Source organism: Lepidochelys kempii, chromosome 1 (assembly GCF_965140285.1).
Source record: "Lepidochelys kempii isolate rLepKem1 chromosome 1, rLepKem1.hap1, whole genome shotgun sequence".
Classification (NCBI taxonomy): domain Eukaryota; kingdom Metazoa; phylum Chordata; order Testudines; family Cheloniidae; genus Lepidochelys; species Lepidochelys kempii.
The window spans coordinates 136,311,732-136,336,872 of NC_136380.1; the positions used below are offsets into that span (position 1 = coordinate 136,311,732).

The window sequence follows — 25,141 nt, forward strand, 5'->3', positions numbered from 1 at the left end:
TGATATCGACAACCCCCCCCCCACACACACACACACTGTGTATTCTTTTTATGATCTCAAACAGCATGCTTGTAGGACTGAAACCTTTCCACCAGCCTCACCGCAGCTTAAGGTCTCTCTCTTTCGGGGGGGATTTGGGAGGGTGATTTTGCCTATATTTGACAGTTCCCCTCTGGAGGCTCGGGGGAGACATTTTTGCACGTGTTGGAGACAGTCACAGGTGAATGGCGTGTGTGTGTGTGTGATTTTGCTGCCTGTGTGACAGCACAGAAACCGCTGGGGCCACGTTAGCCCTGCAGCTGGCTTCCCCCTACACTGCTCAGGGCCTGGGCTTTGTTATGAAACTGCTTATACGTGGTCTGGCCGCCAAATAAGAACGAGATTTCCCTCCCCTCTCCCGCCACAGCGTCTCCCCTCTCTCGGGGCGGGGGCGGGAGCGGGAAAGTCCGGCGGGGCAGGGAACAGCGCGGGCGGGATTGTGCGTTACAGTCACTCCCGCCGCTGGGGAGGGGGCGCGGCTCGGCTCTCCCCGGGCTCTCGCGCTGCCTTTCCCGCCCGCCCACCGAGCACCGCCCAGCCCCGCGCGCCCACGGCCGCAGCTCCCCCAGCTTGGGGCCCGCCCTGCACGTCAGCGGCAAGATGGCGGCGCCCGGCTCAGCCTGGAGGGGCGGAGGAGTCCCCTGCCCCAACTCGGAGGTAACGGTCGCTGCCCCGCCCCGGGATACCGGGGAGAGACCGCCTGCCCCTCCCCGCCCCCAGTGATAAGGGGGGGGGTCAGACGTCTGGGGAGGGGAAGACCCCTGCGTCCCCCAGTGATAGCGGGAGTTAGATTTAGGGGCACCCTGCAGCCAGGGGCGGGAAACACCGTCTCCCCTAAGCCCGTGTCTGCGCTCTAGATCGGGGGCTCCCCGCCCTGTGGGGGGGAACAGCCAGATTTCAATTGATCTGAGTTCGACTCCTACACCGTTTGTTTTGTGTTAACCTGAACCCTGGAGGTGAAACTCAGCCAAACCCCGCCCCTTGTCACAGGGAGGGAGGGGTTACGGTGTCTCCCACCCCCAGGAGCTGGGTAAGCGGTTTGGGCCCCGCTTCGTACCGAAGTTTTGCAAACTGAATCCACTTCGTATCCAAACCTAGAACCAGGCAGGTTTCACCTCCCTTTGGGTTTTGTTGCTAACGGTCAACACACTCTAGTCTTGGTGGGCTGAAGTGTAGAGTTGACTTCTGTGGTCAGCTGTTTACATTACTAACTCCTCCTCAGTCTAAGGTAATAGCCGCAGACATACACAGTACAGGTTTTTATTTATGATAGGCCCAGTTCACAGATAATTTTCAGTCCTTTTGCACCAGCTATGCTTGAACAATGGCATGCAGATTATCATTATTTATATTGACATGTCACCTAGGTGCCCAAGTCATGGACCAGGACCCTGTTGTGCTAGGGGACTCTGTAGAAACACAGAATAGAAAGACCGTCCCTGCTCCAAAGAGCTTACATTCTAAGCAACAGTATGGTTCCACCAGCAAAGGGGGCCTTCTAGGATGCTCCCATCTGTTTCCCGGCTGCTACAGGGGCCTTGGGAAGCCATGTGCAAACTAGGAGGCTGAGCTACCCTCCTTCCAACAGCCCAAGAATTGAGGAAGCATAAGTTGTCCCAACCTTTCTCTCTGGGCCAGGCTGTGCAGAAGCACAGGAGTGAATTTAAGTTATGGTGCCTAGAATAAGATAGGTGCTTTACAAGTCGAGGATCCTGTTTAGAATATAAACAGATCAGTAGAAAAAAAGATAAAAATGGTATTCAGCAAAAGTAAGTAACTGAGCAAGTAACTATATTCAGCATTTGTCTTGTAGATCAATGTTAAACTTTGTCTTCTCTCTTTCCATCATGTTAAAGGGATGATAAGGAATTTGGGAAGGGAGAACAAGGTGTACTCTGATCATACAGTGATGAGAAGCAGTATATAACCCTCAGATAGAAAGATAAGAGCCTTGTGGGAGAAATGACTTTTAAGGAAAGATTTGAAAGGCATATTTTGGACCATAGTGAGAATATGTCACTTTCTACAGTAACAATCTACTATGGGATTGATTGCCTGAGTAATTTGCATGGTGAGTTTTCTATCTTGTTATCTGACACTGTCTGCACTGGAGTTTACCTTTGTTACAGCCATTGATGGCCAGTCGCTGGTGTAGCTACACTAGTGCAAAAGTTATGTCTGTGCTACAGAAGAAGTTTTGCTGTCAGTGTATGTCAGAGCCGGGGCATGGTTAGCCTGGCCTAGTATCAGGCACAGGCCAAGGGAGCCAGTTACCAGGAATCAGGCTGGGCTGGAACACCCAGAGATCAGAATCAAGAGAAACCAGAGGGCAGAAACCAGGAGATAGTTACCAACAGTCAGGCCAAATCAGGATACCAGGAGGTCAGGATTTCTATGAGACTCCACTTCGATGGGGTCTGCGTGAAAGAAGCTTCATTCAGGATTGGTGCCTTATTGGTTTAAAATAGGTAAACCTACAGTATGATATAAACACAATTTGTGGGAAGTTGCAAAATAACTGGAAAATGCAAAATCTAAGATATGGGATGAGACCCTAGAGGCTATAGGCCAACTTTAAACCTGCAGCGTACACCAGGATGACAAAGGCAGGAAGGTTTCAGGGTAGCAGCCCTGTTAGTCTGTATCTGTAAAAAGAAAAGGAGGACTTGTGGCACCTTAGAGACTAACAAATTTATTAGAGCATAAGCTTTCGTGAGCTACAGCTCACTTCATCGGATGCATACAGTGGAAAATATAGTGGGGAGATTTTATATACACAGAGAACATGAAACAATGGGTGTTACCATACACACTGTAACAAGAGTGATCAAGAAAGGTGAGCTATTACCAGCAGGAGAAGGGGAGGGGGGGAACCTTTTGTAGTGATAATCAAGGTGGGCCATTTCCAGCACTTTACAAGAACAGTAGGAGGGGAAATAAACAAGGGGAAATAGTTTTACTTTGTGTAATGACACATCCACTCCCAGTCTTTATTCAAGCCTAAGTTAATTGTATCCAGTTTGCAAATTAATTCCAATTCAGCAGTTTCTCAATGGAGTCTGTTTTTGAATTTTTTTTGTTGAAAAATTGCCACTTTTAGGTCTAATCGAGTGACCAAAGAGATTGAAGTGTTCTCCGACTGGTTTTTGAATGTTATAATTCTTGACATCTGATTTTTGTCCATGTATTCTTTTACGTAGAGACTGTCCAGTTTGACCAATGTACATGGCAGAGCGGCATTGCTGGCACATGATGACATATATCACATTGGTAGATGCACAGGTGAACGAGGCTCTGATAATGTGGCTGATGTGATTAGTCCCTATGATGGTGCCCCCTGAACAGATATGTGGTCACAGTTGGCAACAGGCTTTGTTACAAGGATAGGTTCCTGGGTTAGTGTTTTTGGTGTGTGGTTCCTGGTGAGTATTTGCTTCAGGTTGGGGGGCTGTCTGTAAGCAAGGACTGGCTTGTCTCCCAAGATCTGTGAGAGTGATGGGTCGTCCTTCAGGTTCAGGCAGGAAGGAATCTGATAGTAGGTAGTGAGGTGGATGAAAGAGAAGTAATGGCGAGAGGAAGTTGGAGGAGAGTTGAGGAATGCTTTGCTGCTGGGGAGAAAACACTGTTGTGGTGAATAGGTGCATTTTTACCAACTCTTACAATTTTATTGTGAGTCTGACAAAATTTTATGATTTTTTTCTTAACGCACCAGCTCTTAGAGTCAGATGATTGAAAGTGGAGATTAGCATGCATTTTTTTTAAAGTAAGTTTCTAGACCATATGGTTGTGGAGAAAAGCTTGAAGGTGTGAGCATTGAAGGATTAAAACCCAGAAGGCAAATACAAAAATTAACTATTAAAAAAATAGTGAGCCTGACTCGTGTTTTTTGAGAGGTTGGGTTTGACAATGCTGTGGATTCTGTTGCACATAAAAAGTGAATCCAGGGAAGTACTAGTCTAAAAACCTATGAATACTCAATGGGTTTGGGAGACATCATTTTGAATTGAAATTGTGCTCAATTCCTTCTATTGAGTAACGCAGTTACAAATTGTGAAGAATCTGATTTCTTCTTGGATGATTTCTGTAGTGTTAAGCAGTTTTGCCATATTGGCTATCTGTCCTAAGTGACTGGCAGTATGAATTTAGTGGTTTTCCTCCATCTAGCATGAATCCATCTATCTGAGCAATTTAGAAAACTAAACTGGATTTAATTAAATTAGTTCATTTATAAACTGCAGCAGTTCCTGTAATTGTATTAGAGTCTCCTGGCATGTTCTTAGAATGAGAGAATTGGATATAGCATCCTCTGGCTATAAGGGAACAGTGAAGCATTGCCAATTCAATATTGTTTTTTTCAGATTTTACAGTAATAAATTGTAGGTCTTTTAAAATGCACTACCTCTGCAAAATGTGAGATGGGGGTTTACTTTTCATATCATGAATGGGGACTAATAAAATAAAAGATTTTCTCACACACCCTAAAATATTTCTTTGGGTAAATAGTTTTGATTGGGTAAATGTACTGTGAGAATTTAAATGGTACAGTGTCAATGGTACCAGCACTTACTATTTGACTGTTACAGAGTTCAGTACTCCAGGTAAGCCCTGCCCTCCGCTATACAAGTTTTGGGGGGAAGGTTCCATAACCCTACCTCTGTGAAAGCAGTAGGGTATGCCTTCTCCATAGTTCAGACACTCCCAATTTAAATTAAAATTATGTTAATTCGCAGGTATCTTTTGTCAAAAGTTGCTTATTGCATACCAAAATACTACTGTCTTGTTCTGACTGGTCTGTTTTTTTAAAATATTGTAAATCAAACATAACTCGCCACCTGTTACTAATTTACAATACTTGAATCTTCTATTAAGATCTGGAATTTTATTAAACTGCTTTCCCCCAACCACCCCATTGGAATTGTGTCCAAAAATAATAGTGCATATTTTGAAAACAAATCCCTTGTGACAAAAGCTTGATCTGTTATGAGCTCCCAGAAGGAAGGAGATTCAACGTTCTTATCCAGTGGTCACAGCTATTACCTGTTACTGATAAGTATTGAAAAGTAGCTGAAAGAGAGAAGGGATATTTTCCTGCCTGTTCCTGTTCAGTTTTGTCATAAAGATATGTAGAAGGTGAAGGGCTGGGGGAGAAGGAACGTGTATGAAGGAATATATCTTCTTACTCTCAAGTAATACAGCATTGCATCAAAAGTTGAAAACACCAGGCTAAATAATTCTTAAGACTGACAGAAATATGATTTGGTCATAGATCAGAGATATCATGGAAGTATTTTTCTACCTGAAACAGCTGCAGATTTCAAGAAACTCTAATAAAGTCTATTACTAATGTGTAAATATAATTCCTTAAACTCATTAATGAAATTCCATCTGAACAATGTATAGGACAGTAATAAAATTAATGTAATTATCATGTGATAAAATATAAGCAGAATTGCATACCATCATTTTGCCACCAAAGAAATTGCAAATAAAAAACAAGTGGAAATACTGTCTCAGTTTGTATGTATTAAAAGCTTGTTTTAAAAAAATTAAAAATACATTATAGAATTATCACAAACTGACATGAAGCTAAACAAAGGGGGAAATGCTGTTATGGAGATTAATATTTACAGCCCATGAAAATAGCGAGCTATAAGTTAGTCCTTAATAAAAGGCCAAATCTTTTTTGCCTCACTCAGGTGAATAATCCCATTAAATTCAACAGGACAACTCATATGAGTAAGGCAAGTGAGATTTGGGATACAATATGTAAACCAATAACCATTCTTCAAAGAAACCATCATCGCATATCATGTTGGGAGGGACTCATGCCTCCACCATCAGATCAAGTGGAACTCGTAAACTAATGATAAAATTTATGCAGTGTGAGTGGTTCAGCTCACAGATTCTCTAGTGCTGAGGACTTGATGCCCAGGGTGAAGACCCTGTGAAACTATATCTTTGAAGTAGTAGAATAACAAGCTAAATAACTGCTCCTTACATGTGATCAATTTAATGATAAGAATGTTTGTCCGTGTCTATTAGTACTGTCATTTGCATATACTCTTAAATATTTCAATAACCAGTGTTGTTGTTATAGTTCTAAAAATAAGAAAAAAACAAAGAAGACATAATCCTCCAATATGATCATTTCAAATTGTGTAACAGAAAGCTAATCAGTAAAAAGTTTTCAAAGAAAGAAATATTCTTAGTCCTTGCGACATAATATTTTTTCAAATAGAAATAAATGTGACATTTCAGTTGTCTAATGACTAATTTTGGATGCTCTATCAGATTTCTGTAGAAAAGTAATTTCATGTGTGACCCTCAATAATACCATATGAACACATTTCTACGTAATCATATAAAACCTTAGTGTATTTACGCCTGCTAAATATAAAAAAAATGGTGTCAGCTTATAACAAAAAAGAGGCAGTATTACTACTCAAATAACTATTTTAATGGTATTTTCTAATCCCATCAAATATTGTTTCCAAAATAGAAAGGATCACAATCTTTTTTAGGGTTTTAGACTGCTGCCTATCACCACAGTATCTTAACACCTTCCATGTAAGATCAATAGAAATAGTGAAGTCATAATGGACTTCCTGGAGTCTCTGGCACTTCTCACTTTTCAGGGTGAAAACTCTGCATGAGGTAGGGTTTTTGGTTTTGATTTCTTTTAGATTTTGTTGGTAGCAGTGTAGATGTGGGAGTCGCTTTCGTCCGTATCATTTTGAAGGTAGAAAGGGCTGCATAGAGATTTTGCAGTATTTCCTAATGACTTTGGAGTCCCTTGATCTCCTCCGGTAGTTTGCTCCATAGCTGTATTCTCTCTGTTTAGAATGCTTTATCTCACAAGGTTTTTCCTGGGCTTTGTGGTCTGCATTGTCCTAGCTGTCATGTTGATTCATAGATCAGAATTTGATCTTTTATGCAGCTGAGTCATAATTAAGGCTACGATTTTGTCACAGAGGTCCTGAGGCAGCGGGCCCTCAAGCTCCTAGCCACCATAGGCAATGGGGGTACCCTGCAGCTCCTGACTGCTGTGGAGGGCTGGGGATCCCCACAGCTTCCCAGCCACCATGGTGGGGCTGGAGGACCCCAGCAGCTTCCCTGCTGCTGCGGCAGGGTAGTGGGACCCCCGCAACTCCATGGCTTCCACGGCGGGTCAGGGGGACACCCGAATCTCCCCACAGGGACAGCGGCAGGGGGATCCCTGCAGCGCCACTGCCGAGGGACGGGGGACCCCTGTCTGCCATGGGGGGGCAGAGGGAGCCCTACAGCTCCTCTCCATCAGAGGAGGGCAGGGAGACCTCAGCAGTTCCCTTTCCGCCGCAGTAGGGCAGGGGGACCCCCGGAGTCCCCAGCTACCACAGAGGGGCAGGGGGACCCTGGCAACTTCCCTGCCACTGCAGCAAGGCAGTGGGACCCCCGCAGCTCCATGGCTGCCACGGCGTGTTGGGGGAAGCCCCGCATCTGTCCACAGTGGCAGCGGCAGGGGGACCCCCACCACTCCCTGCCACTGCTGTGAGGCGGGGGACCCCCTGGGCGCCCTGGGGTGAGCAGAGGGATCCCCATAGCTCCTCCCACCACAGGGAGGCAGGAGGACCACCGCAGTTCCCCTCCATCACAGCGGGGAGCTAAGGTACCCCCGCAGCTCCCCACTGTGGTGGCAGCAGGTGGGTTTCCGCAGTTCCCCATCGTTAGATATATTAAAGTTGGAAGGGCGAAAGCCATCCTAGGGTATACTTAAGGAATTAGCAGATGCAATCTAAGAACTATTAATGATTGTCTCTGAGAACTCTTGGAGGATGGGTGAGGCCCCAGATGACTGGAGAAGAGCAAATATAGTTCCTATCTTTAAAAACAGGATCAAAGAGTACCCAGAGAATTATAGATCAGTCAGCCTAACTTTGATACCTCAGAAGATACTGGAACAAATTATAAAGCAATCAGTTTGTAAGCACCTAGAGGATAATAGGGTTATAAGTAAGAACCAACATGAGTTTGTCAAGAACAAATCATACTAAACCAACCTAATTTCCTTTTTTGACAGGATTACCGGCCTCGTGGATTTGGGAGGGGCAGGGAAGCTGTACACATGATATATGTTGATTTTAGTAAGGGTTTTGACATAGTCCCACATGACATTCTCATAAGCAAACTAGGGAAATACTGTCTAGATGAAATTACTATAAGGTGGGTGCACAACTGGTTGAAAGACTCTACTCAGAGAGTAGTCGTCAATGGTTCACTGTCAACTGGGAGGACATATCCAGTGGGGTCCCACCAGGGTCGGTCCTGATACTATTCAATATTTCATTAATGTTTTGAATAATGGAGGATATGCTTAAGGGCTGTTATAAAGAAGATGTAATCAATTGTTCTCCATGTCCACTGAAGGTAGGGCAAGAAGTAATCGGCTTAATCTGCAGCAAGGGAGATTTAGGTAAGATATTAATACCCTTATAGTTAGAAAGTTTTTCTTAAGCACTGGAATAGGCTTAAAGGGAGGATGTGAAATTCCCGTCACTGGAAGTTTTAAAAAACAGGTTAGACAAACTCCAGTCTGTCTTGCCACCTAGGTAAATTTGCGTCTGTGATAGAGATCCCTTACGCCAAAAATCACAATAATATTCAGGTTATTCCTAGTCCCAAAGGACCAGTCACTTACCCCAGATCAGTTGTACATCAGATCTCAACCCAAAGACAATGCTTGTAGCCAATCCTATAATACTAACTAAAGATATATTAACTAAGAAAAAGAAATGAGAGAGTTAGTTACAAGGCTAAAGAAGGTAAACACACACGCAAATGAATTACAGTCTTAGGATCCAAAAACTGATAGCTGCTGTATATGCAAGCTCTATGTCCTTTAGGGCTAACCCAGACTAAGTAGCTTGGGGATCCCTTACTTATGCTTAGAAATATTGCCCTCTCTGAACTCCAAGCAGCATAGTGATACGGTTGCTTCTTGTCAGGCATTTTTAATTCCTTTTCCCCAGAGCTCAGTCTTATGGGATGAGTTCACTCACAGGGCCCCTCTTATGGGAGTTATGGGTGGGTGGGAATCAACGAAGTCTTTGTCCTTTGTTTCACAATGGCTCGTTTGGTTTCAGTGAGGGTTTTCTGTGTGCTTAACTAGCACTTTACACTAATTAATGTTTCTTTTCTGTTTGGTGAGTGCATTGTAAACCTCTGTAGTTGTGTATTTTATACTGTAGGCTACAGATATTATAAGTGAGATCAATACATACGGCATCCTGCAAGCATTTCATTAATTCTAAACACTACACACATTCTTATTAACTTCTATTTTGACAGTGCTAACACCACAGGTGAGCCGGGCTGGTTTCCAGCTATGCATTTGTCAGTGTTTAGTGAGTCCTAAGGGCCTTGGTATGAGCCGGCAACTGGTCAGCCATTGTCACAGTCAGGACTTGAGAAACTTATTTGATGCCTACTTGTACCATGGCACTCCTAAACTGCTAGCATTCCTGTCAGCAGGCCATTGTTCTTATCAGCTTTGGGCAAGTAGGTATCTGATTAAATTTGAAGTACCGTAGTCCCTCTCTGGCTGTTGGAAAAGAGAAACATTTTCTCTCTCTGTCGCAGACTCTGGACTGTCTTGAGAATGTTTCTATAGGTCCTCTTCCCCAAGCCTTCTGACTGTTGCACACACAGTCATCTCATCTCCACTATTCTTCCCCTCGCTCATCTTTCTAGATGTTGTGAAGGGTTGTTTTTACTGTTCTTCCTTCCACCCAGCCTCTGTTTTTATTGGTGGTCCTACCCAGTAAATAGTTTCAGTGCTTTCCCTGATAAAGTTCATAGGTTTTCCAAATAGTAGAGTGACGTTGTCCTTATTTTTGTCAGTTTTGAGCTTCCCAGACAGTTCTGAATAGTAGCAGTGAAGACTGATGTGACACTGACCACTGCATGCACTGCTGCAGCAGGGGCATTGGAGCTGTTTGCCTGCAGACCTAAGAAGGCAGTACTGTATCAGTTTACGCTCTGTTCAGGACTGGAAGGTAACCTTCATAATCATAAGTGCTAGAAGCTACCCTCTCACCACTTAAGGTGTGGCACATTCAGGTTAGAGTGCTCCTCCAGGCCTAAATGTTCTCAGTCCATTAGATCATGCTGCCTCTTTTCTAACAAAAGTTGATATTAAAATGCTGTGCATACAGCATGACTTTCTTTGCTCCAAATTTACTATTGTTTCCCCTGACCTGAAAATAGAATTATAAGTACTTGAATAAATGGATTGAAATGTTGCCTAGTTTCACTGTAGCTTCTATAATGATTACTGCCTTTTTTCCTGAAAGACAGTTTGTTTGTTGGTCTTTTTAACTGTACTTAAAATTTCAAAACAGACAATCAACAGCAAAGAATGGATTCTGCTACCTTTCTTCTTTTACATGCAGCAGAATAATGTCAATGTTACAAAATTATGCTAAATCAAGCCGTGCATCCTCTGTACACTTTAGGGACTATGATTTTGCTTGGCTCATCTGTTGCTTGGACTTTTGAAAAACTGACCCTTTAAGGTAGAGACCCACAAAAGGAAAAAAGCAGTAATCTTGTGTGCTGGTACAGTTATAATAATCCAGAGTGAGTTTTCTATGTCATAGAATCCACCCATAGTAAATATCAGTTTACACTTAAGGGAAAAAAAAATCAAGATGTCATGGATTTGTTGTACTACAGCCCCCTCTGGTGGTAAAAAAATTAAATCCTGCATTTTAAAATTGCTGAGCGCATTCTGTAAAGCAGTGGTTCTCAACCAGGGTTACGCGTACCACAGGGACATGCAGAGGTCTTTCAAGAGGTACATCAACTCCTCTAGATATTTGCCTAGTTTTACAACAGGCTATGTAAAAAGCACTAGCGAAATCAGTACAAACTAAAATTTCATAGAGACAGTGTCTTGTTTATATTGCTCTTTATATTATACACTGAAATGTAAGTACAATGTTTATATTCCAGTTGATTTATTTTATAATTATATGGTAAAAATGAGAAAGTACGCAGTTTTTTCAGTAATAGTGTGCGGTGACACTTTTGTATTTTTATGTCTGATTTTGTAAGCAAGTAGTTTTTAAGTGAGGTGAAACATTGGGTACTCGAGACAAATCAGACTCCTGAAAGGGGTACAGTAGTCTGGAAACGTTGAGAGCTACTGCTGTAAAGCATTGTCTTATCACTTCAAACACTTGCGATTTTTCTTCTGCTTCTTTCCTGTTCTGCCTCTGTTCCCAAACGTTCTGTTTTTTCCCCCAACCGTTTACTTAGAGCAGTGTATTGTGACGTGGCTAGGACACTGGGCTGTGGATCAAAAGATCATGATTCTCTTCCTGGTTTTGTCACTGACCAGTTATGTAACAATGGGCAAGTCACCTCACCTCTCTGTTCCTGAAAATGGGGATAATGATACCTACCTTTGTAAAATTGAGTTCTATGGTTGAATTAAGAGTTATTTATTATTAGTGGATAGGGTGACCCAATAGCAAGAGTGAAAAATCAGGATGGGATGGGGGGGAAAAGGCACCTATATAAGAAAAATCCCCAAATATTGAGGCTGTCCTTATAAAATCTGGACCTCTGGTCACCCTATTAATGGAAGATAGTGACAAAATACTGTCGTGCTTAGCCTCTGGTCTGGAGAGAGTAAGTATGGGATAATTTGCCACTAACTGGGCCACATACTAACTTGTGCCCATGGTAACAGAATGAAGCAAACTAGGGTCCACCTGGTAGAGGAGAGTAGGGTCAAAGCTACTGCTTTACACCATGTTTTCTCTCTCTCCACACAACACAACTATTGGAGCTCCATCACTCTGGGGAGTGGAGCTTTGAGTGGGAAGGAACTCTGTGGCATGCTCTTCTTGAGTCCTGAGTGGATTTTCGATAGAAAATATACCCCAAAATTACTGTTAGTTTGAACCCACAATGATACACATACTCTAAGGAGGTGGGTTTTTTTGCATGTAAGGGTGGGATTATATTGCAGCATAGCTGCTTTGGGAGCAGCACAGGACCCTGGGCATCCATACTGGTGACCCTAGACCAGTGGTCTCCAACCTTTTTATGCCCAAGATCACTTTTTTTGAATTTAAGGGCAACCCAGGAGCTGCCCCATCCCTTCCCCAAAGCCCCACCCCACTCACTCCATCCCCCCCCCTCGCCATCACTTGCTCTTCCCCACCCTCACTCACGTTCACCAGGGCAGGGTAGAGGGTTGGGGTTCAGAAGGGGGTGTGGGCTCTGGGCTGGGGCCGAGGGGTTGACAGTGTGGGAGGCGGCTCTGGGCTGAGCCTGGAGCAGAGGGTTGGGGTGCAGGAATGGGTGAGGGGTGCAAGCTCTGGGAGGGAGTTTGGGTGCAGGAGCGGGCTCTGGGCTGGGGCAGAGTGTTGGGGTGCGGGAGAGGGTGTGGGTGCTGGCTCTGGGAGGGGGCTCAGGGCTGGTTTAGGGTGCTGGCTCTGGGCGGGGGCTCAGGGCTGGGGCTTGGGGTGCAGGAGAGGGTTTAGGGTGCTGGCTCTCAGAGGGGTCTCAGGGCTGGGGGTTGGGGTGCAGGAGGAGGTTCAGGATGCAGGAGGGGGTATGGGGCGCTGGCTCCGGGAGGGGGCTCAGGGCTGGTTTAGGGTGCTGGCTCTGGGAGGGGGCTCAGGGCTGGGGGTTGGGGTGCAGGAAGGGGTTATGGGGTGCTGGCTCTGGGAGAGGGCTCAGGGCTGGGGGTTGTGGTGCAGCCTCTTGCCGGGCAGCACTTACCTTCAGCAGCTCCCGGTTGGCGGTGCAGAATGGCTGCCACTAAAGCAGGTTCCCTGCCTACTTGGCCCCACGCCACTCCTGGAAAGCACCCCTGCAGCCCCTGGGCAGGGGTTGGGCGACACGTGGCTCCGCATGCTGCCCCTTTCTGCAAGCACCGCCCCCGCAGCTCCCCTAGGCCACAGCTCCCCATTCCTGGCCAGTGGGAGCTGTGGGGGTGGTGCTTACAGACAGGAGCAGCGTGTGGAGGGAGACCCCTAATCGCTGCCCGCTGGGCCACGTTGGCTGCTTCCGGGACCGGCGTAGGGCCGGGGCAGGTAGGGAGCCTGTTTTAGTGGTAGCCTCACTGCGCAGCCGGAGATCACGATTGACTGGGAGTTCTCCTGCCTGTTCTTTTGAAGAACAACTCTACCTCCCACCCCTCCAAATACACAAAAATAACCTTTTGGGATGAAACCTCCAGTAAAAACTTGTAGAGTTTTATAGCTACCGTCAGTGTGTCTTACATTGGTTAGCACACAGATTTCTGTTTGCTATTGTGTGAGCTGGGACAAAGGATTTGATGTGATAACTCTCTTTCATCCGTCCCAGAGTTTGAACTCCAGAGTCCTGGCCTGGTTTATAGAGCAGTAATTGTGCGGGTGCCGCTCATGTTCTTTTCACATTGCCTTTTATTTTAATAAAACAGTGACTCAAAAATTAGAGTAAGATTTTTGTATTTTATATGTGTATATTACTTTTAATCCAGAAGGATCCTAAAGCCCTTCACAAACTAAATACAGCAGTGCTGAAATGCTTCCAACTCTCGGACAGAGAGCAGCAGACATGCACATCTGTGCATGCTAATGAGAATGTGGTCAAAATACTACAGTAAACCCCAAATGTTTTTAAAAGTTCTGTGGACCCCTAATGACTTTGAACAACACACCCATTTTTAAGTTTTTATATGAAAAAAATACACAATTCTTCTGGAACAGCTCAAGGTTTCATGGTCTTCCTCACTCTTGATCTTTTCTTTGTGCTGGGATGGAAGATAGGGCATTTGGAAATGTACCCACATCACAGACCACTCATTCCTCCTATGATCCAAGGTGGGGGTGCTCTTCTTTTGAGTGGGAACTGGTTTAGACATTCACTCCTGGAGGCCAGCATAACCACTGTTTCCAGAAAGTTCTGAGGGAATATACTGTTTTTTCATCAGCTAACTCTGTTGATGTGAGGATCAGACTTTATCCTATCTTCTGTCCTCATTAGTGATAAAATAGTGCCTAGGCTTTCTCTTCCCCATCTTTGTTCTCACAGGTTACCGTGGTTTACAGATGACCTATAACAACCAAAGTGAAAGTGAACTTTTGAATTCATTCCACCTTGTTGGTCTGAAACACCAGTTTTGTTGACCTTCAGGACATACTGTAGGGTCCCTCTCTTTTTCTGAGTGGAAGGGACACAATAAGGCTGGTATTGTGCATGGTGGAGCATTTTGGGGTTATTGTTTTGATATCTCCCATTGATTTTCCGATTTTGGGGGAGCTTCCGGTCTTTTAAAAATATTTTGTCATAAATGCCTATAGTGGTAGGATATTACTGTTTACTTACAGATGTAATTTAAAACATTGTTTAATTCTGAGTGATGAACATTTTAAAATTTACCAAAACTCAGTGTACAGCATGTTAAACCAGAAACAGTTGGCCCTTAACAACATTAGTTTCATTGGCAAACCAGACATATTGGTATAAGAAATTAACAATCAAAATGACTAAAGGTGTCTTTCCTCTGTGTGTGTGTGTGTGAGAGAGAGAGATACACGGATTGTTCTTTGTCATTTACACAAAGTGGCTGTTTTCATTTGAGGGATTTTTTGCTGGAATATCTCTAGGTCCCTACCAAATTCCCGGCCATGAAAAACACATCACGGACCATGAAATCTGGTCTTTTGTATGTTTTTACCCTATACTATACAGATTTAATTGGGGAGACCACCATTTCTGAAGCTGGAGGTCCTGACCCAAAAGAGAGTTTCACGGGGTGTGTGTGTGTCCACAAAATTATTTTAGGGAGGTCGTGGTATTGCCACCCTTACTTCTGTGCTGTCTTCAGAGTTGGGCAACCAGAGAGCGGTGGCTGTTGGCCAGGTGCCCAGCTCTGAATGCAGTGCCCCACCAGCAGCAGCACAGAAGTAAGGGTGGCGACACCATCCCATGCCATCCTTTCTTCTGCGCTGCTGCTGGTGGCAGCTCTGCCTTCAGAGCTGGGCTCCTGGCCAGCAGCCACCACCCTTCTGCTACCCAGTTCTGAAGTCAGCACAACAACCACCAGCAGTGCAGAAGTGAGGGTAGCGGTACCACAATGCCCCTACAATAACCTTGTGACCCCTCACACACCTCCGTTTTGGTTCACGATCCGAACAATTACAGATTTAAATAGCTGAAATCATGAAATTTATGATTTTTAAAATTCTGTGACAGTGAAATTGACGGAAAAGGACCATGAATTTGGTAGGGCCCTAAATATATCTTAATAACTTGATTAAGAGCCCAGATAAATTGTTTGCTGATGATGACAGAGCACCTTCAGACATTAATTTTTCTGAGGCCATCATAGGGTCTATTAATAGCTTTGTACACATATTTTGATAACTGCTTTAACTGTTCTGGTTTTTCTTATCTAACTTTGCTCATAGATCCTGTGTGAACTGCTCCGTATGGAATCTTTACTATTCATTGAATGCATACATCAACCTCTGAGGAAAGATTTCCTGTAAACACATCTATTTTGTTTTACATGTAAGTAGTCTATCTCTTGAGCTGTAAATTTTCTAAGATTATAATAAATGCTCATTTAGTTGTTCAACACACTTCTTTTACTTCTAATCCATATTATATTTAATCTTTTGCTATGGCATATTGATTCATACATAGGCTGTATGTGTTGTTTAAAGCATGTATGTTTTTAGTCATTTAGAGCCAAGTCCTGGAAAAGTTAATGCATGCCTGGGAGAGTCAGAAAACTCGTAAGTAACTTAACCACTTCATGTGTGCATGTGCGTGTAAAAGGTATGGATATAGAATTTACATGTGGCATGGAACAGTGCACACACATTTGTAACCATTGTAAAAGGGCTGGAAAAGGTCTTGTTTGGAGGTGAGGGTGTTAGCCAAACCAGTGTCTTATCCTGAAGTGCAGTATAATACATATTGGATGAGCACATGACACTGTAGCTAATTTCACCCTGTGTCTCATGACCAACCATAACAGCCAGCAGATTTTCTTCCTCTTTCAACACCAACTACTTGATCTTTGTAAGACAGGAAACTAATCAAGTGCAGTGCTGAGTTTATACATCTGCTCTCTCATTGTGTAACTTTTAGTTACGTAATCTAGTACTTGCTGGATTGGATCTGTATTTGTCGTTATTAAGGATGTAGGATACTTTTGGAAATGAATAGTGTTATTTTTTCCATCACTTTAGTTTTTTAGAATTAAACAAACCTTCTCATTGTACTAGACTGTGTGTATTTCTAAACTAAACAATGAGACTGAGGATGTTGTTATGCATACAATTCAACTGATGTAACTGAAAAATGTATCCTGTCAGTCTCTCTTCTTTCTAAATATTTTAAAACTATACTTAAGTAGCATTTTTCATTTTTAATACCAATCATCCAAGATTTACAAAGCTCTTTATACCTATTCATGCTTGACATTTTGGAGGCACGTTAGGATGCCAGTAGAGGGTGTCAGTCAGCTTCGAAGAAGGTCAGGCTGGGCTGTGGTTCACACTTAGGGAAACATGGCAGACCCTGTAATAAATAATTGATATTAATTTCACTGTAGGTATTGATGTTGTCTGCAAATTCAAAAAGATAACACTGCATTGCTTTCCATTCAGTTCAATTTGGAAGATTTACATTCAGTTCACATGCAGAAAGTTTATCTTTGCATCCATAATGTACTGAAACATTTAGTTTAGTGAAATCTTAAATTCTGCACAAATAGATAGCTTAAATAGGCTTCTTCCTTCCTTCCTTCCTTCCTGTTCCCTGTGGGATGATCGTGTGGACTTTTAAAACTTTATATACAGTAAACATCCCCCTTGTGCTATCTCCTCTCTAACTTCTGTCTGTAACTAGTCCTCTGTGGATGTATATTCTGGATGTGTACCAACAGTTTTCCCTGACTTTGAAAATGTCATGAGTTAAGATCACAAGAGCCTTGAAAGTGGATTCAGTCTGTCATGCTGAGCAGATTTTCAAAGTCAAAACATGGGACAGGCAGTCTGGGAATATTTATGGATTGTTTTTGGAGGCAGTCAGGGAGGTGTGAAGCAAGGGTTTTGGCAGCTGGGGAATAAAGGGCAAAAAAGTCTGCCCACTCTACCTCTTCCTCATATTTTCTATGCTCTTGTTTTCTATTTTTCTCTTTCCTCACTTTTCCTGTGGTCATTTCGCCTCTCTTTCAGCATCCTTCAGTTGTCTCCCCTTTGACCTTCCCCTCACTCTCTCTACCATAATTATTCATTTTAAGTATTATTATTTGTATTACTGTAGCACCTAGAAGCCTTAGTCATGGACTAAGACTGCATTGTGTTAGGCTCTCTGCAAAGACAGAACAAAAAATGGTCCCTGCCCCAAAGAGCTTACAATCTAAGTATAAGACAAGAGAGAACAAATAGATACAGACAAACAGGGGAGGACAAGGAAGCAATGAGACAGTATTGGTCAGCGTGTAGGGCTGCTGGTGCGCTGAGGCACCTGCCTATCTCCCTTTTATTCTTAGTCCTTTTAGTCTACCCCAGCTCCAGAGACCCTACCTTAATCCTCTGCTCATCTGTGGTGCAAGGAAGCTAGTCAGTTGCATGAATCATATTAGGCAAGCTTGGTAATTACCTGCATATGGCTGCGCAGATCATGTGAGCTGCTTGTCAGCTCATCATTCAGTGCACTGCCAGGCTTCTGCTTGGCACCTTCATGACTAAGGCAAAGCAGGGTGACACATGTGACAGGTCTGGTGAAGATGTATTCCTTAATATGTGAGCATTTAGCCAACCTGTTATCAGTCTCACCTTCTCAGCTGGCTGATTTCTTTAGCTGGTCAGAGTCAGAAGGGATATACAAAAACTGTGACAAAACACTATTTCTGGTTTTAAAAAAAAATTGACTGGGACAAACCCTGAAAACAGTGACACAATCACACTGGTTTACAAGGCCAAGAATTCACTTTAGTGAATACTTCATCCAGTCTTAATTTATGCTTATCAAAGTGAGATAACGGTAAAGTATTAGGACTGCTGGTCTTTTGTACACATTTGTATATTGTTCCTGTCCTGAGGGCTTTGATTTTTGTCATGGGCATAATGAGACAGGCATAAGGGAAATCTAAAAACAGTCAAATGACAAGAATCTACATCCCGAATGCCCTTTACTTTTTCATTAGGCCATATAACAGTGCATATGCTGTGAAAACATTATTTGTATAGCACAGTTAGTGTGCCAGGTACTTTATGAAAAATACACAAAGAGGCCTTTGCCCTAAAGAGCTTGCAAAAAGTACAGATAAACAATTTCTAACATAAGAATTGCTATTCTGAAACCTACTTTACCGTTGTAAATAAATAAAATATTTACTTGCTATGGGATGTAGAATGTTGGAACTAGTAGGGGAAAGGGCAGAGGAGATGACCTCAGTGGGAGTTTACTGATCTGGTCCCACTTCTCTCTATTAGCCTCCCAGGATTTAACTTAGCAGCTCCCAATTCAATTTGTTCATCTGTGTACTATAACAGTTACCCAAAAAACCCCAAATGTCAAAAATAGAGTGTGTGTATGTATGTATATATATTAACACATGTAATTAACACATTTTAAAAATGAAAATTGTTGGAGCCACAACAACGGCCTGAAAAATATATTCTGAATTGTATATTGGATTTATTCATTTTTCCCTGGACAAATGTGATTTGGTCACACAGTGCACATATGTTAGTCATATGATTTTATCTTCCTGACATGGTCAAGGCCTAAGAGAAGCTTAATATGAAGAAGCAATCAATGCGTGTTTCAGTTTTCTGCTGCAAAACACTTTAAATATAAGCACTGAAAGCTAGTTTCATATGGGGAGAATGTGAATGCACAGGTTTCCTAAAGCCTTTGTACATTTTATGGTTTCTCCTGGATATGCATATGTAATCCCCATTTATGTCAATAACATTTAGACATCCACTGACAGAAAAATGGGCTCCTGGGTTTTTTGTTTTGTTCTAGGGGGGTGAGATGCAGAAGCTGATTTGTTATAATTAAAGCTACCTGTAATGGCAAACAGAAATGGGGAAATAATGGCTTTGTCATGGTAAACAAATGCAATAAATAAAAAGGCAACATTCTGGCACTATTTAATTAAGTGTTTTGTTATGATAAATTCTGTGAAAGATATCATCTTTTATTTTACAATGAAAAATGTTAAAGCCAGATAAAGATAAAAGATTTTATATTAGATATTAAGACACCCAAACATTTGGGAATTTATTAAGCCAAATTTGTAAACGTTCATGGAAGACTCACGCTAAGAAAAGGGAAAGGAGTACTTGTGGCACCTTAGAGACTAACCAATTTATTTGAGCATGAGCTTTCGTGAGCTACAGCTCACTTCATCGGATGCATACCGTGGAAACTACAGCAGACTTTATATATACACAGAGAATATGAAACAATACCTCCTCCCACCCCACTGTCCTGCTGGTAATAGCTTATCTAAAGTGATCATCAGGTGGGCCATTTCCAGCACAAATCCAGGTTTTCTCACCCTCCACCCCCCCACACAAATTCACTCTCCTGCTGGTGATAGCCCATCCAAAGTGACAACTCTTTACACAATGTGCATGATAATCAAGTTGGGCTATTTCCTGCACAAATCCAGGTTTTCTCACATCCCCCCCACCCCCATACACACACACAAACTCACTCTCCTGCGGGTAATAGCTCATCCAAACTGACCACTCTCCAAGTTTAAATCCAAGTTAAACCAGAACATCTGGGGGGGGGGGGGGGGTAGGAAAAAACAAGAGGAAACAGGCTACCTTGCATAATGACTTAGCCACTCCCAGTCTCTATTTAAGCCTAAATTAATAGTATCCAATTTGCAAATGAATTCCAATTCAGCAGTTTCTCGCTGGAGTCTGGATTTGAAGTTTTTTTGTTTTAAGATAGCGACCTTCATGTCTGTGATTGTGTGACCAGGAGATTGAAGTGTTCTCCGACTGGTTTATGAATGTTATAATTCTTGACATCTGATTTGTGTCCATTTATTCTTTTACGTAGAGACTGTCCAGTTTGACCAATGTACATGGCAGAGGGGCATTGCTGGCACATGATGGCATATATCACATTGGTGGATGTGCAGGTGAACGAACAAAGTCACAAAGTTCAGCCACCCGGTTAGCCGTGACATTATCGGGGATAGTGTTCTTGACGGCTTGTAGTCCATCTTTGTGTGGAATGTTGGTGTAGAGGGCTTCTACATCCATAGTGGCCAGGATGGTGTTATCAGGAAGATCACCGATGGATTGAAGTTTCCTCAGGAGGTCAGTGGTGTCTCGAAGGTAGCTGGGAGTGCTGGTAGCGTAGGGCCTGAGAAGGGAGTCTACATAGCCAGACAATCCTGCTGTCAGGGTGCCAATGCCTGAGATGATGGGGCGCCCAGGATTTCCAGGTTTATGGATCTTGGGTAGTAGATAGACGGCTAACCTGGTGGCTGAACTTTGTGACTTTGTCCTTACCCATAACTATTTCACATTTGGGGACAATGTATACCTTCAGATCAGCGGCACTGCTATGGGTACCCGCATGGCCCCACAGTATGCCAACATTTTTATGGCAGATTTAGAACAACGCTTCCTCAGCTCTTGTCCCCTAAAGCCCCTACTCTACTTGCGCTATATTGATGACATCTTCATCATCTGGACCCATGGAAAAGAAGCCCTTGAGGAATTCCACCATGATTTCAACAATTTCCATCCCACCACCAACCTCAGCCTGGTCCAGTCCACACAAGAGATCCACTTCCTGGACACTACAGTGCTAATAAACAATGGTCACATAAACACCACCCTATATCGGAAACCTACTGACCGCTATTCCTACCTGCATGCCTCCAGCTTTCACCCTGAACACACCACACGATCCATCGTCTACAGCCAAGCTCTGCGATACAACCGCATTTGCTCCAACCCCTCAGACAGAGACAAACACCTACAAGATCTCTGTCAAGCTTTCTTACAACTACAATACCCACCTGCAGAAGTAAAGAAACAGATTGATAGAGCCAGAAGAGTTCCCAGAAGTTACCTACTACAGGACAGGCCTAACAAAGAAAATAACAGAACGCCACTAGCCGTCACCTTCAGCCCCCAACTAAAACCCCTCCAACGCATTATTAAGGATCTACAACCTATCCTAAAGGATGACCCAACACTCTCACAAATCTTGGGAGACAGGCCAGTCCTTGCCTACAGACAGCCCCGCAACCTGAAGCAAATACTCACCAACAACCACATACCACACAACAGAACCACTAACCCAGGAACTTATCCTTGCAACAAAGCCCGTTGCCAATTGTGCCCACATATCTATTCAGGGGACACCATCACAGGGCCTAATAACATCAGCCACACTATCAGAGGCTCGTTCACCTGCACATCCACCAATGTGATATATGCCATCATGTGCCAGCAATGCCCCTCTGCCATGTACATTGGTCAAACTGGACAGTCTCTACGTAAAAGAATAAATGGACACAAATCAGATGTCAAGAATTATAACATGCATAAACCAGTCGGAGAACACTTCAATCTCTCTGGTCACACAATCACAGACATGAAGGTCGCTATCTTAAAACAAAAAAACTTCAAATCCAGACTCCAGCGAGAAACTGCTGAATTGGAATTCATTTGCAAATTGGATACTATTAATTTAGGCTTAAATAGAGACTGGGAGTGGCTAAGTCATTATGCAAGGTAGCCTGTTTCCTCTTGTTTTTTCCTACCCCCCCCCCCCCCCAGATGTTCTGGTTTAACTTGGATTTAAACTTGGAGAGTGGTCAGTTTGGATGAGCTATTACCAGCAGGAGAGTGAGTTTGTGTGTGTATGGGGGTGGGGGGGATGTGAGAGAACCTGGATTTGTGCAGGAAATAGCCCAACTTGATTATCATGCACATTGTGTAAAGAGTTGTCACTTTGGATGGGCTATCACCAGCAGGAGAGTGAATTTGTGTGGGGGGGTGGAGGTGAGAAAACCTGGATTTGTGCTGGAAATGGCCCACCTGATGATCACTTTAGATAAGCTATTACCAGCAGGACAGTGAGGTGGGAGGAGGTATTGTTTCATATTCTCTGTGTATATATAAAGTCTGCTGTAGTTTCCACGGTATGCATCCGATGAAGTGAGCTGTAGCTCACGAAAGCTCATGCTCAAATAAATTGGTTAGTCTCTAAGGTGCCACAAGTACTCCTTTTCTTTTTGCAAATACAGACTAACACGACTGTTACTCTGAAACCTGCTAAGAAAAGGGCTGGCTGTGGTGACAAAGATTGATTTTAAAAAAATATTAAGCCACAAAGCAAAATCTTTTAAGATGGTTGTTAACTTTTGGATGCCCACCTTCCTTGTTTGTCTAGATGTGCTGACGATCTGTAGCTTCCATTAAGTTCAGTTGGAACTGAGTGCTCAGCAGTTATGAAAAACAGGTTCAAGAGGTCTCAAGTGAGGAACCCAAAAGTTGAGGCATGCAGAATCAGTGACCAAACATATAAACTTGATAATAATACACCAATTCTCTGAAGACCGCATTGACTTTCTGTTTGCTTCTTGGTGAAATTCAAGTGGTTGACATTGATATATAAAGCCCTAAATAGTTTGTGTCCTGGCAGTATGAGAAAAAAGAGTCTTTTTGTGTCATTGTAACAGTTTTGCTCAGCCGGAGTGCTCTAACAGTCTCTAAATTTTAAACATCAGAGGACTTGTGGCTGGGCATTCTCAGTAGTCAACACTGAACTTTGGACCTTGTTTTTCCCAATTGACTAATAGAACCAGAGTCTGTTAATATTTAGGATATAGTGCAAAGCCACTCTGTTGTCTCAAAACTTTGACTGAGCATGTAACTGGCTACATATTTAGCTTATTTTAGTATCTACTTCTATAGTGTACATTCAAATAAGGACATGTGTGGTGTAAGTGAGGTTTTTTGCACATTTAAGAATAAAATAAATTGTACAATAACAAAGCTTATGAAAGTTTGCAGAACATTAATAATAGCTTTCTCTATGGTCATGAAGATGATATCATATATTTTTATTACTTTTCTTTCAGGTTTAAAAATGTCTGATAAAAAAATAATTATGAACAGAGGCCATTATATTGAGAAGCTACTGTCTGAAAACAATTTCCAAGATATTGGAAATCACCTTACAGAACTTGAAGCTGTTGATATGACTATAGAATATCTTCAGGAGACTGATGTTGCCAAAGCTGTGTACAGAGTCTTCCAGAACTGTCCTGCAATAACATTGAAAAAGAAAGCAAAGCATTTATTATCAAAGTGGAAGACGCTTTACAAGAATAACTATCTTTCATCGGTACAAGGTAAAAAGTCAGTTTCTCAGAGTGTGAAAGAGCACAATGAATATTTCAGTGCGGTTCCACAAGAACAAACTGAGTTTTCTGGAGAATTGAATCAGCATGAAATGTTAGATGCTGCTGGTTCTAACAGTTTGCTGACATCACAAAACGTTTCAAAAGATGAAGTGTATAATAAGCCAAAAAGCAGTATGAATCAACTGGGTCTTTTAGAAGAGCAGCACACCGATAATGAAAACACTAAACCTGCTGGCAGTGAAACAAGCCCACAGCAAGGACATATGAAGCCCATGAGGTTGAAATGCACAGAACTTATTTATAAAGCCTTGACTGATTCTGCCACAAGCAAAGAGGAAGCCAATAAGTGGCAAGAATTATCCAAAGAAATTGAAGAGCATATTTTTGCTCTTCATGCTAGAAATGACAAAAAGTACAAAAATTGTATCAGAAGCAAAGTCTCTAACTTGAAGAATCCTAAAAATTCCCACTTAAAACATAGCCTATTTTCAGGAACTATGAGTCCAAAGACTTTTGCTGATATGACCGTGATGGAAATGGCCAATGATGAACTGAAACAACTCAGAGCTTTGTACACAGAATCATCTGTTCAGGAACATCAGCTTCCCCAAGTTATTGATGGCACACAGACAAACAAAATAAAATGTAGGCGCTGTGAAAAATTTGATTGCACTGTCACTATGATTGCCAGGGGAACTCTCTTCCTGCCTAGTTGGGTGCGAAATGCAAATCCAGATGAACAAATGATGACTTACGTTATTTGTAATGAATGTGGAGAGCAGTGGTACCACAGCAGATGGGTTTGTTTGTGATTATTAACCCTTTAATGAATATCACTTAAAAGTGAAAAACATAAAATAGATATCAGAAAAAAGTGTTGGGATTATTTTTGTATTTGTCTTAGATGTTTATAAATCAGTGCTATTGTGCAGACACAGCAAATAAGTTGTAGGATAATAGCTAAATGATAGTGGTCATAAAATCATTTTGGAGGTTGTATTGAAATGATTTGTCTTAAATTTTATTTGCTGTAAGTGTGTAAAATGTGCATTGTGTTGTAATATAATTTAGTGGGAAACATTTGCGTGCTTGTTACAAAGATTGCTTGGTATTTCGAAACAGTTAAGGACTTAATTTTCAAACGTATTGAACACTGTAGTTCTTATTGTCTTCAGTGAGATTTGTAGATGCTCAGCATTTATGAAAATCAGGCCATTAGTACAGTTTAAGCAAGTTAATGGCAATACTGTAATGAACACCTTTTTTCCAGGATGATCATTGAAGACTGTCCAACACAGACCTGCTCTGTAATTAAATGAGAAATTCACTTGCAAAAAGAGTCAGATTACTTCTCTAACCAATTTAATCATGTTTAAGTAGAAGGATAAGCTGCCGAATATAAAAGATACTGGGGAGAATGGTAGCAAATTAAAGCAAAAATGGACTTGGATGTAAACTGTTTTATAGCTAAGCAAAAAATGCTTCTTTAAAAGAGATCCCAGATCAGATGAGTATGATATAGAGTATTATATCAATTTGAGATCCAAACTTGCATTTTAACATGGTATGCATTACACCTGGTAGTAAGTGTTTGCAAAATTAGACCCCTGAGGGCCTGATTCAGGAAATCACATATGTACATTATTAAATCATCCTTATTCATGAAATTAAGGGATGAAGTTAAACATA

The 25,141-nt window shown here is 42.4% G+C and overlaps 1 protein-coding gene across 3 annotated transcripts; it reads left to right on the forward strand.

Annotated features, from left to right (window-relative positions):
- The first annotated feature begins 485 nt into the window (after window positions 1–485).
- Window positions 486–24,789, forward strand: TCEANC (transcription elongation factor A N-terminal and central domain containing). 3 transcript variants are annotated; one of them, XM_073354996.2, is made up of 5 exons: window positions 486–696; window positions 3,240–3,321; window positions 15,489–15,591; window positions 15,762–15,818; window positions 23,168–24,789. In XM_073354996.2, the coding sequence occupies exons 4-5, from the start codon at window positions 15,791–15,793 to the stop codon at window positions 24,262–24,264; spliced, it is 1,125 nt and encodes a 374-aa protein (XP_073211097.1). In that variant the 5' UTR covers window positions 486–696; window positions 3,240–3,321; window positions 15,489–15,591; window positions 15,762–15,790; the 3' UTR covers window positions 24,265–24,789. The 3 variants fall into 3 exon arrangements, with proteins under 3 accessions (XP_073211097.1, XP_073211096.1, XP_073211102.1); XM_073354995.2 differs by lacking the exon at window positions 3,240–3,321; XM_073355001.2 differs by lacking the exons at window positions 3,240–3,321; window positions 15,762–15,818 and having other exon boundaries at window positions 487–696.
- The last annotated feature ends 352 nt before the right edge of the window (window positions 24,790–25,141 follow it).

Excerpts from the sequence above, each read along its gene's own strand:
- TCEANC (XM_073354996.2), top strand. The coding sequence starts at position 15,791 with ATGCATGCCTGGGAGAGTCAGAAAACTC. Across the intron at positions 15,819-23,167 it reads CTGGGAGAGTCAGAAAACTC|GTTTAAAAATGTCTGATAAA; the intron begins GTAAGTAACTTA and ends CTTTTCTTTCAG.